The 16,927-nt window shown below is 51.6% G+C and overlaps 4 protein-coding genes and 1 long non-coding RNA gene across 7 annotated transcripts in view; 2 read left to right on the top strand and 3 right to left on the bottom strand.

Moving 5' to 3' along the window:
* The window catches only part of chodl (chondrolectin), a 2,696-nt gene extending 305 nt beyond the window's left edge, over positions 1 to 2,391 (top strand). The window contains exons 2-8 of the mRNA XM_088282959.1: positions 527 to 702; positions 880 to 1,025; positions 1,093 to 1,250; positions 1,333 to 1,383; positions 1,881 to 1,925; positions 2,017 to 2,113; positions 2,183 to 2,391. Of these exons, the coding sequence (XP_088139085.1) occupies positions 527 to 702; positions 880 to 1,025; positions 1,093 to 1,250; positions 1,333 to 1,383; positions 1,881 to 1,925; positions 2,017 to 2,113; positions 2,183 to 2,249 (740 nt within the window). The 3' untranslated portion in view covers positions 2,250 to 2,391. The remainder of the gene's footprint in view (positions 1 to 526; positions 703 to 879; positions 1,026 to 1,092; positions 1,251 to 1,332; positions 1,384 to 1,880; positions 1,926 to 2,016; positions 2,114 to 2,182) is intronic.
* On the bottom strand, positions 2,288 to 6,787 carry LOC148318547 (zinc finger Y-chromosomal protein 1-like). The gene is made up of 4 exons (XM_088282958.1): positions 5,964 to 6,787; positions 4,952 to 5,151; positions 4,290 to 4,583; positions 2,288 to 4,197 (listed from the first exon to the last, which is right to left on the bottom strand). The coding sequence occupies exons 2-4, from the start codon at positions 5,142 to 5,144 to the stop codon at positions 2,909 to 2,911; spliced, it is 1,776 nt and encodes a 591-aa protein (XP_088139084.1). The 5' UTR covers positions 5,145 to 5,151; positions 5,964 to 6,787; the 3' UTR covers positions 2,288 to 2,908.
* A 165-nt stretch (positions 6,788 to 6,952) lies between these two features.
* Positions 6,953 to 12,786, top strand: LOC148318548 (5'-AMP-activated protein kinase subunit gamma-1-like). 3 transcript variants are annotated; one of them, XM_088282964.1, is made up of 16 exons: positions 6,953 to 7,521; positions 7,604 to 7,713; positions 7,794 to 7,906; positions 8,000 to 8,226; positions 9,812 to 9,863; positions 9,938 to 10,047; positions 10,135 to 10,216; positions 10,301 to 10,359; positions 10,442 to 10,487; positions 10,647 to 10,701; positions 10,789 to 10,915; positions 11,000 to 11,165; positions 11,311 to 11,348; positions 11,423 to 11,569; positions 11,637 to 11,730; positions 11,792 to 12,786. In XM_088282964.1, the coding sequence occupies exons 1-16, from the start codon at positions 7,126 to 7,128 to the stop codon at positions 12,412 to 12,414; spliced, it is 2,445 nt and encodes an 814-aa protein (XP_088139090.1). In that variant the 5' UTR covers positions 6,953 to 7,125; the 3' UTR covers positions 12,415 to 12,786. The 3 variants fall into 3 exon arrangements, with proteins under 3 accessions (XP_088139090.1, XP_088139088.1, XP_088139089.1); XM_088282962.1 differs by lacking the exons at positions 6,953 to 7,521; positions 7,604 to 7,713; positions 7,794 to 7,906; positions 8,000 to 8,226 and adding an exon at positions 9,042 to 9,150 and having other exon boundaries at positions 9,809 to 9,863; XM_088282963.1 differs by lacking the exons at positions 6,953 to 7,521; positions 7,604 to 7,713; positions 7,794 to 7,906; positions 8,000 to 8,226 and adding an exon at positions 9,042 to 9,150.
* On the bottom strand, positions 7,540 to 7,927 carry LOC148318549 (uncharacterized). The gene is made up of 2 exons (XR_015839905.1): positions 7,764 to 7,927; positions 7,540 to 7,685 (listed from the first exon to the last, which is right to left on the bottom strand). It is a non-coding gene; the product is annotated as an uncharacterized LOC148318549 (long non-coding RNA).
* xylb (xylulokinase homolog (H. influenzae)) lies at positions 12,653 to 16,801 on the bottom strand. Its single transcript, XM_088282965.1, has 19 exons — positions 16,677 to 16,801; positions 16,475 to 16,557; positions 16,126 to 16,195; positions 15,966 to 16,046; positions 15,801 to 15,887; positions 15,401 to 15,529; positions 15,272 to 15,337; positions 15,124 to 15,196; positions 14,764 to 14,882; positions 14,589 to 14,670; positions 14,458 to 14,498; positions 14,116 to 14,231; positions 13,931 to 14,046; positions 13,793 to 13,866; positions 13,626 to 13,722; positions 13,480 to 13,538; positions 13,307 to 13,394; positions 13,122 to 13,216; positions 12,653 to 13,056 (listed from the first exon to the last, which is right to left on the bottom strand). The coding sequence occupies exons 1-19, from the start codon at positions 16,731 to 16,733 to the stop codon at positions 12,988 to 12,990; spliced, it is 1,602 nt and encodes a 533-aa protein (XP_088139091.1). The 5' UTR covers positions 16,734 to 16,801; the 3' UTR covers positions 12,653 to 12,987.
* Positions 16,802 to 16,927: the final 126 nt, after the last annotated feature.

Below are 16,927 nucleotides of genomic sequence, written 5' to 3' on the forward strand. Positions count from 1 at the left end.
TAAAGAAAGTGTTGAGTATGTTGAGCAGCAGCACGTGATGACACTGCTGCTAATCACAGAAAGTGTGTAAATACTCTGTCGGTGTGTGCGTGCGTGTGTCTGTGTGTGTCCGCGCGCGTGAGGTTATGCCTTACCATTTGTGATAGGTCCATGAGGCATCATGAAGCGTGACACAATGACAGACTGTGTTCATACTGTTTCAAGTTTTTTTTTAAACGACTACGCTATGCTTTTATTTAAAAAAAAGACGACCATGTGTAGTAAAGGCTTTTATTTAAAAAAAATACGACTATGTATTGTAAGGCTTCACCCCAACCCCCCCAAAAAAAATACGACCATGTAAAGCAAGGCATTCATAAAAAAAAATAAAATAAAAAAATACGACCATCTTTAGGAATGCGTTATTTTTTTTTAAAGAAGTCCATGTAGAGTCAGGTCATTTTGCTGCAATTACCTCACAGTGATAATGCCAATCGCTGGAACATCAATCTTGTCAGCTGCCAATCAAGCGCTCGTGTGCCCTCAGGTCAAAGGGTCTGTGTGGGCGGGGCCTGGCGCGCGTGCTACAAGATGGCCTACTTCCACCACGTGTCCAGCCGTGTCGACTTCAGAGAGGCAGAGCTCGCCTGCCGCGTGGACGGCGGACAGCTCGTCAGCATACGCACGGCGCAAGAACAGAAACACATCCAGACGCTGCTGGAGGTCACGCCGTCATTCTGACGCTTTTGACGTTAGATGCGTCTGCGCTTCATCGCCGTGTTCATCTTTACCATCACATCTTCATCACCAGCATCTTTGCCATCTTCATTGTGGTCATCATCATCATCACCATCGAGGACTACTGTCTCCGTCGTCTTCATCTTAATGTTTGTCGTTCAGGAGTTGCGTTTGGGTTCCGGCATATCAGATGGGGATTTCTGGATCGGTTTAACGCGCACAAACGAAGACGAGCGCAACCCTTCCGATGGCGCGACTTCCTGTCCGCAACGCTACCGCTGGACCGACGGCAGCGCTGCATCGTTCAGGTGCAGCCGCCGTGCGTCCGCGCGCGCGTTGTCTAGTTCGCTAACACCAAGTGCCTCTTGTCCACAGAAAGTGGTACTCAGACGAGCCGTCGTGCGGTGCCGAATCGTGCGTGGTGATGTATCATCAGCCGGGTGCGCTTCCGGGAGTGGGCGGAGCTTACCTCTATCAATGGAACGACGACCGCTGCACCATGAAACATAATTTCATCTGCAAATACCAACCTGGTTGCTCCATCTCGATCTTGTCTCATCTTCTCCTTCTTCAGGGTGGCTCCTTTCTGACTTTTTTTTTGTGTCTCTTTGGCAGAGCGCCACCCGGACGAAGACGCAGGCACCACGGCTGCCGGGCGGGACACGGGTCAGCCAGAAAAATGCACCTCAGCGCACCCCCAAACATTCCTCATTGTCATCATGGACCTGCTCCCGAATTGGACTGGAAAAAACCCAGAGCTTGCCCTTTCAGTCCACTAGCTTAAGGCTAACTAACAAGATGACAATGGCTCATAATCACCCCTTTTGAACACAAACGGTGCAGCAAAGCAAGAAGACAGACAACAGAAGGGCACTCACATACAATTGATCTTCTGACAAGGAATCCAACTAGTATTCTAGGCAGCACATGCCGCCGCCGATTGGCTGCAGGATCCAGACAGGAAAGATATAATAGCACAAAAAGGCCCTTTGGTGTCATATAGTAATGCGCCTATTTTGCTCATTTCAAACAACTTGGCCGACACTTTATTTTAAGGTTGAAGTCTAATTGGAGCTGGCAGTATTTTGATATAAGAGTATGTTCAGGGAATAAGTGGAACTTGTATCTCAAGGCAATCATCGTGTTTTTTTGTATGCATGCAGAGACCACACAGGAGGCGGGTCACGTCACCTTGACGGAAGCTTCCGGTAAACATGTTAAAATACGGACGGTTTCCATGGCAACCAGCAATATCTGTTTCATCATTTTAATGACTTTTTGCATTTTGTGCGCGCGCAGGCCCGTTGGCGCTCTACGTCCTCCTTCCCACCCTCCCGCTCCTGCTGCTCATCTTGGCGGCCGCCGCCACCTGCTGCTGCCACGTGCTCAGCTCAAGGTGAGCAATTTGGTGGAGACAGCGTGCGGGCCAAACGTGGTGACCTCACCCGTGTGGCTCCTCCCACAGCTCGGCGGCGAGGCAGGCCAACCTTTGGATCTCCAAGACGCCCAAACGTGATGTCGTGGAGCCGTGACGAATGGGCCGCGGCCAGTGATGAGGGCGGAGTCTCAATTCTGGCTTGACATCATTTATTGGATCGCTAAGCTGACAGCGCACGCTATGCTTCCGCTTTCGGGTGTAAATCTTGACATGTCGCAACTACAACAATTCAACTTCAAAGTGCGTGACTTGTTTCTAGCAAGGTGGTTTTCTCGTCATCATTTTTTGCGTTTGGCTCACTTGCAAAATGTTCACTTGGTCTTCCGGGAAAAATGATCGCTTCATTTGCGAGCCTGCAGGACTATTGGCAAAACAAATAAGTGACACTCGATGCCATGACGTAGTTAAAAAGTCCCAAAGAAAATGAACATGATCCAAAAAATTCAAGCGCACTCGCACCTGCATACGGCCTGAAGTACGAGGAACAACTCGACATTTTTCACTTGAAATGTTCCGCGCCGCAACATGAAAGCAACCATCTTGTGACACGTCGCACTTCATGCGAAACATGAAACTTCCGAAGGCGAAACCATCGCGAACACGAGCTTGTCTTCATGTAGCCTGCAGCTGGTTGGCGTCCACGTCCACGGCGGAAGAAGCCCGCCAGGAAAAGGCTGAGGCTGCGGCATCGAGCCGTCAGCATACGAGAGAAAAAAGCAGTTGCGACCGAGGCCCGACGGGAAGCCAACGGGGTCAGTCGGCGGGCACGCCCACCAACTCTTCCCGTCTGAAGTCCGTGTCCTCGTCAAGGTCTTGGAAGAGGAGCGGCGGGTCGGCGTCTTCCGGCGCCTTGTGGATGCCGTGCACGCGCTTCCTGTGCTGCTGCAGGTTGCCTTGGCGATTGAAGCGTGCGGCGCAAAGGTCGCAGGCGAAAGGTCGCTCGCCCGTGTGGATGATGACGTGACGCGCAAGCTGCGAGCGACACTTTTTGTCCTTGCCGCAGATGTGGCAGACGTAGTTCTGCGCCGGGCGCGCGCCATCACGGTGGACCACGCGCCGGTGCCGCTTCAGGTGGCTGAGGCGGCGGAAGCGCCGCGGGCAGAAGTCGCAGGCGTGCGGCCGCTCGTCGCTGTGCACGGCCGCGTGGTTGAGCAGCAGCGAGCGGAACTTGAACACTTTGCCGCAGGTGGTGCACGGGAAGGCCTTGGCGGCACGCGGGCCGGCGGAGCGCGGTGCCGGCCCGCCGGCCTCCTTCAGGTGAGCGCGTGCGTGGTGCCGCTTGAGGCAAGCCGGGCGCGCGAAGCGGCGCAGGCACAGCGTGCAGCGGAAGGGCTTGTCGCCCGAGTGAACGCGCGAGTGGGCGGCGAGCAGCGCCTCCGACTTCAAGCGCTTGCCGCACACGCCGCACGGCAGCGTGCCGTCCTCGCCCTCGACGGCGGCAGCGCCGCCGACGTGGACGAGGACCTTGTGGCGCTCCAGCTGGGAGCGGCGGCAGAACTTGCGGCCGCAGACATCGCAGAGATGCGGCCGCTCGTCCGTGTGCGTCTGCAGGTGAGCCGCCAGTTGAGAGCGGAACTTGAGCTCTTTGCCGCAGAAGTGACACAATAAGGAGCCCGAGCGGCGGCGCACCCCGCCGCCGTCCTGGTGCACGGTGAGCTTGTGATGCTGGAGGTCATTGGTGCGCATGTAGGCCTTGGGGCAAAGGTCGCATCGGTGGGGTTTGACCCCCAGGTGGATGACCTCGTGCGTCTTGAGCGCTGACCTGCAACGGAAGGTTTTCCCGCACACGTCGCAGAGCCACGTCTGGACAGGGCGCCGCTTCTCACGCCGGGCCACGCCCCCCGGGTGCAAGCGGTTGAGGTGATGGTGAAGGTTGTCGCGGCGGTTGAAGCGAAGGTCGCACAGGTGGCACGCGAAGGGTTTCTGGCCGGTGTGGATGAAGGAGTGGCGGGCCAAGCTGGACTTGTTCTTCATGACCTGACCACACACGTCGCACACGATGTTCTCTACCTCTGACTTGACTTCCACCGCCGTCGCCTCACCTGCTGACGCATCACAGCACACACGTAGAGATCTTTGACACGCTACAACTCGAGACTTTCAAAGACGGAAAGAAAAAGAACCGCCTTCTCACCTTCTGTAGGCAACGTCCGCACAGTGTCGCCCTGCGCTGCCGCCCCGGACGAGGATTGGCGTGACGGCGGCGTCTGCAGGTCTTGGCGCCACCTGGGAGGTCGCCTCATCCGCTGCGGCCGCGTGCTAGACAGCGGCAGCGAGGGAGAGGCGACGACGGCGGCGTTGGCGAGGGACGCCTTCTTGGTTTTGGTGCCGTTTCGGACCGCGTTGCTTCTGCTCTGCGGTAGCTCGGCGTCACCATTTTGACTATTGGGTTTCAGCGCCAAACGCCTAACGGGTATGGCGGACAAACCTACCAGAGTGGAAGGATCGGAAGTCAGAGGACATACTCGCCGACATCGGACAAAGGTGCGAGGAAGTCAGCGGGTAATCTCTTAAAGGGGAGCACAAGGCAAAAATCTGTTATATGTGCCCACACCCGTGAGAACAAAATAGTGATGAATATCGCGTTAGTGAACGACGACTTCAGCAGATGGCGTTGGCAATGCGCACCCGAAGGCACGTGAACTTCAATTCAAGTCGACAGCGAATGGCGTGACATCGCTGAGATGGATGCAAACGTAATATTCATTAGATTACCGTGATTAGACAATTTTTCTGCCTGGAGTTTCCCTTTAACCTTCAAACAGGGTCAAGTCATGTGAGTGAAGCTCCGCCCACCCGCTCGTCTCCAGCACAGTCGGCGACTCAACAGGTCCGCCTGAACGCCGACGTCTCGACGCTGGGCGACATCGCTCTGACAGCCGACCTCGCGGGTGCCGCCTGGGGGTGCCTCCCACTGACAGGCCGCCTCCTGGCACCTCCTCACCAGGACACGCAGCTCGTCTCCAACCCCGGGGGGCGCCGACGCCATCGCACTCCTCAACGTGAGACACCATGACACAAACTCAGAATGGGATTGCAGTTACGGTTGTTTGGGCTGTGGAAACTTGATGAAAAACTTTGGTTCTCTGGAGTTTAAAGGTAATTGTCACTATATGAAGGTGGTGTCAGTCGTGTATGTTACATTCAATTGCTTTAAAAAAAAAAAACAACATCTTTTTACATTTCAACAGCTTTGGTCCAAGGATTTGAGGTCTTTCTATAAGCTTTTCCAACAAGCACTTTGTGCTGCTTTTTAAGTATTTCGGGCAGTAAACAAATTAGGGCAGCACAATATTGTAAAAACATGCAATATGGATGTTTACTATATCGATATTATTGCGATATTTAACATGCACCCAAAGAAATGATTATTGTCATCTAATAAAAGTAGTATTTATTATGGAGCAAAATAAGCAATCTGAACATGTTCTTGCAATCTGCATATTGCATAGGCCATTTTTGCGATAGTGATTTTTTTTCAATATATTGTGAAGCCTTCATGCAATTAAAAAATGAGCAGGGATTGACTTAATGCTTAAGAATGAATGAATGAATGCGCGTGGCATCAAGCAAACATTTGTACGCAGGTCTAAGTGGAAATTAAGTCTCGTCTGTTGAGTATTGAAAATGTTGAGCGTTAGCTGAATAATAATGACACCAAACTGAATAATTTGGTGCAAGTGATCGGCTGGGCAAAAAGTTGACTTTCTAACTTTTTGCTGCAAGAAACTATTAGCTCCAAGCTAACAGAACAGGCAAAACACGAAAAATAACAACAAAAACATCATGACAAACAGGGCGTTGTTACCTGCGTCGAGCAGTCTGACAGCGGAAGGAAAGAAAAGCTGTTTGTTTTCAAAATTAATACCAAATTGTTCAAGAAGCGCAACAAAGCAACGAGACGGCGAGACCAAGCAGCACACTTCCGCATGTCCGTTTCTTCTTCGTCGTGGTGTTTCTCCGGAAATCGATTCCTCGAGTGTGACGGCTCATGCGCGTCCCCTGGTGGCTATGAAAATTATTCTTGCTCAAGCTGACCATGTCCTTTTTGTTTGTCTTTTTTTTTAAAAGATTTTATTTTGAAGCGGAAACTCCCGCCAACATGCTGTAAAAATAATCACTTCTGTTGCGTATTTAAAGATGTATTTAAGTTATCTTTAAATATAGCGTGCGTGCGCTTCGCAAATCAACACGCACGCACGCACCGACACACGTAGGCTCCATCTGAAGATACAAGACAGAAGTGTTGTTTTTTTTGTCAAATAATGACGTCACCTTGACTCGTTACAAAGTGGAAATGCTTCCAAAAATTTGGACCATGATCCAGATGATTTACAGGAGATATCATGATGACATGACAACATGATGTAGACGGGCGTGGTCTTCAAAAGCATGACATCATCAAATGTTCAAGCTGTGGTGAGGATAGTTTGCTGACGGCGTGAGAAAAAGCCAAAAGTGACACCTGAGTCAACCGTCCAGCATCAACAAGCGTCCATCTTGTTGCCACTGTTTTGTTTGTCTTGTCAGCCAGTTTGTCTTCCTCGCAGGGCGTGACCCTCCAACAACCTTGAGGAATGACAGGCGCCCTCTGTGACCTTACTGATGATGTATGCTTTTACGCACACGCACACACACACACACGCGCACACACACACACGCACGAGCACACGAGTGCGTTCAATTGCGTCCTGGCTGCCGATTGGCCGTCGTGGGACAAAGCAAGCCCAAAAAGCAACAACTCAGAGTGAGCCGAGGATAGACGAGGGACGGACGGCCTTGAAGGAGGTAACATCACTCGCTCACGTCGGCATCACACGCTCCAGGCTACTCGACTCTTTTGGGCGTCACATTTGAATCGTAGGCGGGTGGATCTTTTTGAGAAATTCCATAAAGATGGCGGCCGCTCGTCAGGTTGATGGTTCAAGTCCAGCAGGAAAGCCACTTAAGCTTGAGCCATTTTTATTCAAATGTATGAATTCTTCCATTTCATTAGTTCGATCTCATTCATTCATCCGTCCATCCCCGTTCGAAATCGAGTTTGTCTCTCCCGCCGTACCGATGGACTCAGCGCGTTCTCATGTTGTACTCTTCGTCTCTCTCGGTCACAATTGATGAGCAGCCCGCCACATTTCAAACAAAGCCAGTGGCTCAGCTTCATGTTTTTTTTTTGTGTTTTTTTTTGCACTATAGATTCCTTCGTTTTTGTGCCCAAAAAAGTTCTGCACTTGAACACAACACACACACACCCCCACTTGAACCTGTTTTGGATGTTGATGACGTTGACGATGCCGCAGGACGTCGACGTGTTTGGAATGTCTTCCACGGACGAGCCGGCCGGAGGAGAGAAGGACAAGGCGAGGAGGGTAAAGAGCGGGACGGCGTCCCCGGTGGCCACACAGTGCGGTGACCTCGCGGTGACCTTGTGGTGCGCGTCTCCTCCCGCAGGTGGAAACAAACGTCGGCAGGAACTTCTTCCCGCGAGCCGACAGCGGCGCCTCCATGGCCACGCCCACCTCGGGCAAAAGTACTGCAGCGTCCCCGCCCACCACACGAAGGTAAACACACTTGACACGAGGTGTCACACCAGGAATGCTGCGTGACTCACCGTGAGTGTGTGAGTGTGTGCGTGTGGCAGGCTGAGCTTCAGTGGGATGTTCAGGTTGGCCTCAAGGGATTCCAACCAGCAAACGTCATCTTCCCCCATGGGCGGCAAACTTTTCTCGCGCAACAAAAGGAGCAAAATCAGAGGTGGGGTTCAACCTGTGTGCGCGTGTGCTCGTTGTCATTTCTTCTTTTTCCATCCGTTTCATTGGCCCTGGTCCCGGTCGCGGTGTCGTCCAGCCCTCAGCTTGTCGTGCGCCCCCCCTTCGCCTCCTCCTCTACCTCCTCTCCAACGCCCCCCCAGCCCAGGGCAGGTGGGCGCATTTCGCCTGGAGACGTACGCCAGTGAGCCCAGACGTCTGCGATCCTTCTCGTCGCCTCCGGACGCCGGACAGCGCTCGTGCTCGTCATCATCTGCATCCTGTCGCCAGACACCTTTGGCCCCGCCTCTTCCTGTTGGCGGCCAGGTGTAAAAGCTGACATTATGACATCACTTTTAGAAAGAACGGAGTTGGAAGAAATACAATAACAATTTTTTTCTAGCCTATATCTCTGCGATTCTTCTTATAGTGCCGCATTGCTACCTTCTGATGGTTTCTCCCCAATTCTTAGTTACGATTGCACAGTGAACAGCCAATCAGAATTAGGCCAACTGTCCAACTTCTGATTGGGTAAAAAATGTATGGCACAATTATCAAGCTTATATCGCAACGTGAATCAACATAGCGTACGCGTAGCAGAGAGAAGACGCAAGCGTAGAAATCAGGTTTGTGCTTCCATGTGGACAGTTTTGTACACACCAAAAATGTTTTTGTACGTATGATTTCACAACACATTCAAATGTGTAAAGTGTAACCCTATAAAGCTGATCACATGTTTTTTGTTGTCGCTATATTTGGAAACGGTCAGCACGGTGAACGGCGGGTTAGAACAATGGCTTCAGAGTTCGATTCCTAGCTCCGGCCTTCTCCTGTATGGACTGAACACTCTAAACTGCCTGAGGACGGCTGGGATCGGCTCCAGCATGCCCGCAACCCTCCTGAGGAGAAGCGGAACAGATAATGGATGGATATATTTGGAAGACGGCATCATAATTGTGGGCAATGACAAGTTGAGGCCTTTCCACTTTGAACTTTGAACAAGCGGCGGAAGCAGGCCTTCGATACGCTTTTATTGTGAAAAGGCCAACCGGATGTCGCGTGTGTGGTGTCTGAGCTTGCACCTGACATCGCGTCTGGATTTTTTTTTCCCGACGAAACGCGAACGTTTCGCGGGAAAACAGGACGATGGCGACCTGACGTTTTTCTTTGTTGTCGCTGTCGTCGTCTTCTTTCTTGCTTACACATCGCCAACGTCGACTACAAACGGGCGGGATGAACGACGACGGCCAGGTTGGTGTCCGATGACGTCACGCCATCTACGGTGTCGTCATGTTGACTAGGACAGCACGATGTCGTCATTGATCACGTGCAAATGCGTGTATTGCATTTACATGAGCCACCTTAATCGATTGGTTGAAGGTTAAAGTTCACATCGTGCACGTGGACACAAAAGCCGATGTCACTCGAGATGATGGCATTTAGTCACGTGATGATGTGTGACGTATTCAGTCGATGGTCGATACTCGCTAAACGATTGAGAGTGTTGTACGCAATTGTATTCCTGCCACCTCAGAAAAAAAAAGCTTCAGTGTCACATCCTAAGGTGACACCTTTCTGCGCAATAAAATTTGCAGACATTTTAACGTGATGGTGACCTTTTTCTTTGTGGTGTGGCAGTAATCACTTTTGGACGTTTCTCATCCAACTTTCGAAAACTTCATTGAGCCAAGGCACCCCAAAACGAAAACGAGTCGCCTCTGCCATCAAGTGAATTATTCCGCTGGAACTGATAGATGGATAGATGAGGTCAAATCATCTGCAGAAGATGAAATCGGATGGCGTCTTTCGCCACATGTGATGATCTCGCCCGGCACGTTGTAGTGTTAAGCACACGCATGTTAGAAGTCACGCTACCGTCATTGCTGATGTTGGTGTTGTGTGTGTTCAGCAGGCGGCAGACGTCGCAGGAGAGTCGCAGCAGCCGCGCCTCGTGGACGAGGACGGTAGGACACGTCCTGTTACATCTCTCGCAAAAACATTTGGATGGCGCTGACGTCAAAATTGTCTGTGTGGGTAGCGTGTGTGGACTTCGAGAGGGACATCTATACGCGCTTCATGAAGTCGCACAAGTGTTACGACATCATACCCACCAGCTCCAAACTGGTTGTCTTTGACACCACGCTGCAGGTTGCTCGCACGTCACTGACACGTGACCGACCGATGAATGACGTGGCAGTCACATGACCTACAGCTGCGTCTGTGTTTGGGTTGCAGGTGAAGAAAGCATTCTTTGCTCTTGTCGCAAACGGAGTCCGGGCTGCTCCTCTGTGGGAAACCAAAAAGCAAAGTTTTGTTGGTAATTCTCGCACATTCGCACGCGTGCGAGCGCACACCCATCTTGGAGCCCCCAAAAGGTTCTTTTGGTTCTTGTCTGTTTCAGGAATGTTGACTATCACGGACTTCATCAACATCTTGACCAGATACTACAAGTCACCCATGGTAACGCACGTTGCGAAAAAGTGTGCGTGCATGCGCAAGATTTTGGCTGCTGAGTTAGAAAACTTTTTTTTTTTTTTTTCAGGTTCAGATTTACGAGCTGGAGGAACACAAGATTGAGACGTGGAGAGGTTCTCTTCTATTATCTCCAATTTCTCGCGAGATCAAGTGAAAGGGCTGCTTAGCACTTTTTGGAAACTAACGTATATTGTGCAAGATGAATTCAAAATAATCTCGAGTTTGTAACGTAGTGCCTTGACGCCGGCTGAGTCTCTTTTGTTTGTTGGCAGAGCTTTATCTGCAGGAGACCTTCAAGCCTCTGGTCCACATCTCGCCAGACGCCAGGTATCGTGCGTGTGTGCGTGCGTGGGTCACATGACTGGGCAAGCGGGAAACAGGAAGCTGACGCTGTTTTCCGTCTCGCGCCGTCAGCATCTTCGAGGCGGTGCACTCACTGATCCGCAACAAGATCCACCGTCTTCCTGTCGTCGACCCGCTGAGCGGCAACGCACTTTACATCCTGACGCACAAACGCATCCTCAAGTTCCTGCAGCTCTTTGTGAGTGATCACTGCCGGCCGCCCACCCGCAGGGGGCGCTGCTGCGCTCGTAGTAAGCTGTGTGTGTGGGGGTGTGCCTGCCAGCTGTGCGAGATGCCCATGCCCGGCTTCATGAAGAAGACGCTGGAGGAAGTGGGCGTCGGCACCTACGCTGACGTCGCCTTCATCCACCCGGACACGCCCCTTATCACCGCCCTGTCCGTCTTCACGCACCGCCGCGTCTCTGCCCTGCCCGTCGTTAATCACCATGGTAACCACCGCCTGCAAGCCAGCCACATTTTGTTTTTTTTGCACACACCATGTTTGTGCTCAAGGTACTGAAACTCAAATCAAGTAAAAGTTCTTCTGGAAAGTTTCCCAAACAGTCCATTAACCCAAACTTTGTGCGCACTCAGGCCAAGTGGTGGACATCTACTCCAAGTTTGATGTAATCGTGAGTAACGCCGCCAAACGATTGCCGCTGACCGGTCCCGGGACCAGGTGTTAGCTGTGGGGTTTGTCCCTCAGAACCTGGCGGCGGAGAAGACGTACAACGACCTGGATGTGACGGTCACGCAGGCGCTGCGACACCGCTCGCAGTACTTCGAGGGCGTCCTGAAGTGCAACAAGATGGAGACGCTGGAGACCATCGTGGACCGCATCGTCAAAGCCGAGGTGACGCCGGCGGCCCAGACGAGAAGCCGAGCGAGGTCGGTCCCAGCTTGACATCGTGTGCGTGCAGGTTCACAGGCTGGTGGCGGTGGATGAAGAGTCTCGGATCGTGGGCATCGTGTCGTTGTCGGACATCCTTCAGGCGCTCGTTTTGACTCCTGCCGGTACGCACGCGCAAGTCCAAGTGTGGCTGTCACCGTGTTCACTTTTGTTTGTGGTTTTCAGGTGTGCTCAGGAGTGACCACTCTTCTCACGCTCACACTTCGTCGGACTCCACATTGGACCAGGACCATAAACACAACCAGGACATTGACCCAAACTACAGCCAGAACCAGGAACAGGAACATGGTCAGGACCAGAGTCCGGAGCAGAGCATTGACCAGGAACTTCATGACCAGGATCAGAACCAGAACCAGGACAAGGACCATGACAATAGTCAGGACCAGAACACAGAACAAGAACACCAGGACCATGACCAGGATCAAGACAAGGAACATAACCAGTACCAGGAACATAAACATGACCTGGATCTTGTCCAAAGCCTGGACCTGAACACTGACCAGGAACAGGACCGTGACAAGGAACACATGTGGGACCAGAGTCATGACAAGGTACAAGACCAGGACCAGGATCATGACAAGGACCAGCAGGATGACCATGACAATGCCCAAGACCAGGACCAGGACCTTGACCACAGTCAGCAGCAGGACCAGACTGTCTTTGGAGACACTGACTTCCAGCAGGAGGAGACGGAGAATGAGCATGAGACTGTGGAGGAGACAGAAAGCAAGGAGGAGGCGCTGGAAGAAGGGAGGGATGACGAGGAGGAGGAGGAGGAGGAGTTGTGACATCATCATTTAAGGCGGGTCAGGCTGTGATTGACAGATGTCGGGCCAACCAACCAAGAATGTTAGCAAACCAGTTGTTTGCACGGCAGCTGTTTCTTAATTCTTAAATGGACTATCTGATAGCGTAGCGGCTCAGTTGCTCGATAGTCACACACACGCACACACACCAACAGTAAATTATGTCCTCAAATGGTTAGCAATTTGGCAACGCTAATGACAAAGTACTACAAGCTAACCGTAAGTGTGATGTCACCACCGTGACGTCGTGACATTTTATTGTAGCATGTGAACGCGTCGACAATCCTCGCTTGTTGTCTGCACAAATCACTCATTGTGGAGAATGTTAGTGGATAGTAAAAATATTTAGTCACATTTTTAGGAATTGAATTCCTTCATTTTTGAGGCACTACTACATGACGATTGTTGTCTTTAATGATCTGTGCAAAAATGAGGAATCACCCTTTCACACTGTGCCTTGATCATGACACACGCACGCACGCACGCACACGCAGCATCATCGAACTTCAACTTGAGTTGAGGCTCGTGTTGGCCAATCACATTCGTGTGAGCCGTTTAGGGGCGGAGCTCCTGCAGGATTTTCTCCTCTAGGCGGCCGTACCGCTGCAGCATCTCGGTGTACACCTGACACACACGCGTACACGTGAGAAATAATAAATGTGTGCGCGTGTATGTGTGTGTGCGTGTACCTGGTGCGCATGAGGCCTCGGTGTGACGGCAAGTCGCGCTTCAGGCGCTTTCTTCAACACGTCAAAGAAGGACACGCCTGATTGGTCGAGCACACCTGTGAGGACGTCAGTCGACCAATCAGCAAGAGTGCTGGACAAAAGTCTAGCTTTAGCATGCTAGCATTAGCAAGCTAGCACCAGCTTACCATGCAGAGCTCTGTAGGCAGAGCCGAGGCAAGCCGAGTTGGACACGTCCATGGTGTAAACGGCCGCGTTAAACACGTCACACAAAACCTGACACATACACACACGCGCACACATTCCAGAAGACATCGGCGTGACAAAGGCATGACGTTGGCGTGTTAGCGTTCACACTCACCTGGAGGATGTCTTTGTTACACGAGGCTCCACCTGTTGCCAAAATTCGACTTCCTGGAACTGAAGGAATTTGTTTTGTCATTGTAAGGGGATGTGTGTGTGTGCGCACATATGTGTGTGTTTCTTAGGAAGTGTGCATGTTCTTACTGATGGAGTAACCCAGACGCTCGGCGTGGAGCCGTCGCGAAAGGAACTGACCCTCCACCAGGGCCCGCACCTCCACCTCAGCGCTCACTGATGACACCTGCAGGAGATCACAAGTACTTTCTCGCACTCACTCACGCTAGCGGACACGCACACAAAGCCTGGCCCACCTCATTGTCCTCGGCATCGAAGAGATGAACTCCTACAGCAGGAGGCGTGATCTCCATCACGTCAAAATAAAAGCCTGCAACAAAGAAGTCAAAAGAAGGAAGGAAGGAAAGGAGCACAGGAAAGTCGCAAAAGTGTACCGATGTATCCGTTGTTTCCAAGAGGCGTTTGTCTCAATGCAGCAGAGAAACGTTCCCATGATGCATCAGCGCAGCGGTTCCTCAGTCGCTCTCGGGTCAAAGAGCCGTTCTTGAAGCTGAGGAGCACGCCGAGTTTGTGGTGGTCATGTTACCAACACGCAAAACGCACTGAGACAAAACCTCACCACAACAAGGCCATAAACTGTCGCCAGTCGACGGGATTGATGAACACGTGACCTTCCAGAGCCGGACAGGCGTTCTGGAGCCACATGAACACCGTGTCGCTGGTGCCCAGACTCACCTGCAACACACACGCACACAAAGTGACACTCGTGTCTATACGGGGGCCGTCAAATACACCCTCTTTCAGAAGAGTTTACTTCATTTGCGTTTCTTGGAGCTTATTAGGCCTTAAAAATGTTGGTTGGGCCCAGGTGAGCTCACATTGGGCTAAATGAATTTGACCGCCCACCCCGTGGTTCTACACTCGCACACATGCACACGCACACCCACACACACACACTTACAGCCATGTCTCCCTGCTGGAGTCTCATCCCGGCCAACGACGCTGAGAAAAAGAGAAAGAGCGTTCACCATCATTATCATGGCACTCATTGTGGGCGGGGCAATGACTTGATGACGGGCAAGGCGTCATCACCTGGGTTGTCACCGGTGAAGGCGACCACCGCGCACGCATCTGAAAAGCCGAACCTACGAACCCAATACGATGACACGGCACCCTGACGGACACACCGGGTTAAAAGTCACAAGCGGGCCTTGTGCCAGGCAGGATTGGGGGGGCGGGGTGGGGGTTGCTTGGACCGAAGTCTCACCAGCACGGACGCTGAGGGCAGCGGTGTTCCCAGCAGGTTGTCAAGACCGGGACACACGGCCTCCATCAAGGTCTCGTTCCACTTTTTGCTGCGGATGTCCAGAAGGTTCATTCCGGAACCTTCAAGGATGAACGTGATGACATCATCGGTCAGCAGAGGACTACATGATTAGAATGGTTCAGGTTCGGGACGCGATCGATCAATTTTATCCATTAATTCTTGTTGGTTTGTGAAGATGATTGTTTTTTTTGCCAAACTTAATTTATTGTGTTTTACCCAGAGAGGAGCCTCATAGCAAAAAAAAAAAAAAATAGATAATTTCAGAAGTCATTGCTGGAGTGATGAAGTTTGGCCGCCTACCGTCGCTGTAGTCGATGGCGGCGTACCCACCGAGGAACAGCGACGCCGCAAAGCTGCTGACCAATGAGATCCTCTGAAATAGAGGTCACACCAAGGTCAGCCAGGCCACATCAGAGGCGGAGGCTGGGCTAAAAGGTCAGCAGCTGACCTCAGTGTCCTGGAACTCCCGTGGTCGTTCGGCACGCATTTTGGCAATCTGACTTCCTGTGAAGCGCTGTGCAAACACAAACATGTCACCATGCGATTTTGCGAGCATGTGCGAGCGTGTGAGTGCCACCTCATAGGCCCTGGAACCCGTGATAGCTGCCAGCTTGACAGCGCCCCCTGCTGCCTCCTGCAGGTGCTCACACTGCAGCCCGCTGCTCGAGTCCATCCACACTGGGCTGTCGTGCACCGAGAAGCTGTCCTGCAACACAACATTGCGTCAAGTACATTAAAGAGATGGACCACGTCCACGTTCAACTGATGGGGAATTTCACAGACAGCCACAAGAGGGCGCTCTAGAACTAGGCAGCAATACAAGACAACTGAGAACGACAGGCCACAAATGCTCTCAAAAGAGAATCATATTCTGCAGACTACAAAACTGCAAGTATGAAATTTGCAGATGAAACTGATAAGGAACAGCAAAGAGAAAAGTTTAGCTACTTTTACTGCAATAAAGGAAAAAAACGCACCTTGAGCTGATGACTGAGGCTATGCTGGTGGTCCAGCTTCCGGAGGGTTGTCGCGGCGCCATTTTTCCAGTACACACTGCCATGTTGCTGAGAGCATGAGAGCATGACATTGCCCATCATGCACTTTCATGGACAGCCAGTAAGAAGGAAAGGTCACAAGGTCACCTGACCGCTGCCCGACAGCGCTCGCACCCTGGAAAAGTCAAAGCCCGCTTCTTGCATGTGGTCCAGAAGGAGGTCCAGAGCCTGAAGTGAAGACCACTCGGGTATTAATGAGCGCACGCGGATGAGGGCGGGTCACAAGACCGTCGAGGGGCACTCGTACCTTGACCCACATCAGGACCGGCGATGTCACCGTTAGACCGTCCGCACCCACGTGGACGCCCCCTTCCGTCCTGCACCCCAAAATGATTCACACCCCAAAGGATGTTAAGTACAATTTAACTTGACATACATGATTGTAAACTAGCTAAACATATGCATCGACTAGAAACTCACTTTACAAAACGCAGAAAGTGGCTTCGTGCGCAAATAAGTTGCTAAATTGACGCACGCAAGCAAGTCTACTAAGGGAGTGCATTGTACATTACGCAGCCCCCCCCCTAAAATGGCATTTCTATTTCAGAAAACATTTTGGTTAGTGCGTGACAACGAATGCAGTCTGGCTCATGTACCTGAACTCTGGCAGTTCAGAGTCAAAGTGCACTTGGCTCTGATGGATGACATTCAGGTTGTGATCGATGGCGACAACCTTTAACTATACAAACAAGTTGACAGACAGATGACGTCATTCTGAAGCTCCTGAAAGTTTAGTTTTTTAAGTATCTAAAGTTATATGACGTCATACGCGTTTTTTTTGGCTTGCCTATTTCTTACCTGCTGAGTGCTGAAGTCGAAACCCAGGTACGCGTCACTTTCACGGACGGCCGCCATCTTGCGTTGACGTCGCCTTGGAGGCGGAGCCTGCTTTTAAAGGGAGAGCGCGCGATTCGTGATTGGACGACGCGAGACATTCCCGATTGCCTCGTCGTGTGTATGTCGGCAATTTGAACAATTCGACACTTTACACTCACAAATAAAGGACAACAATATTATAAGAATAACTGATGACAACAACAATAATAATA

Source organism: Idiotropiscis lumnitzeri, chromosome 19 (genome assembly GCF_059441095.1).
Source record: "Idiotropiscis lumnitzeri isolate Australia: NSW breed Sydney's pygmy pipehorse chromosome 19, RoL_Ilum_1.0, whole genome shotgun sequence".
Taxonomy (NCBI): Eukaryota; Metazoa; Chordata; class Actinopteri; order Syngnathiformes; family Syngnathidae; genus Idiotropiscis; species Idiotropiscis lumnitzeri.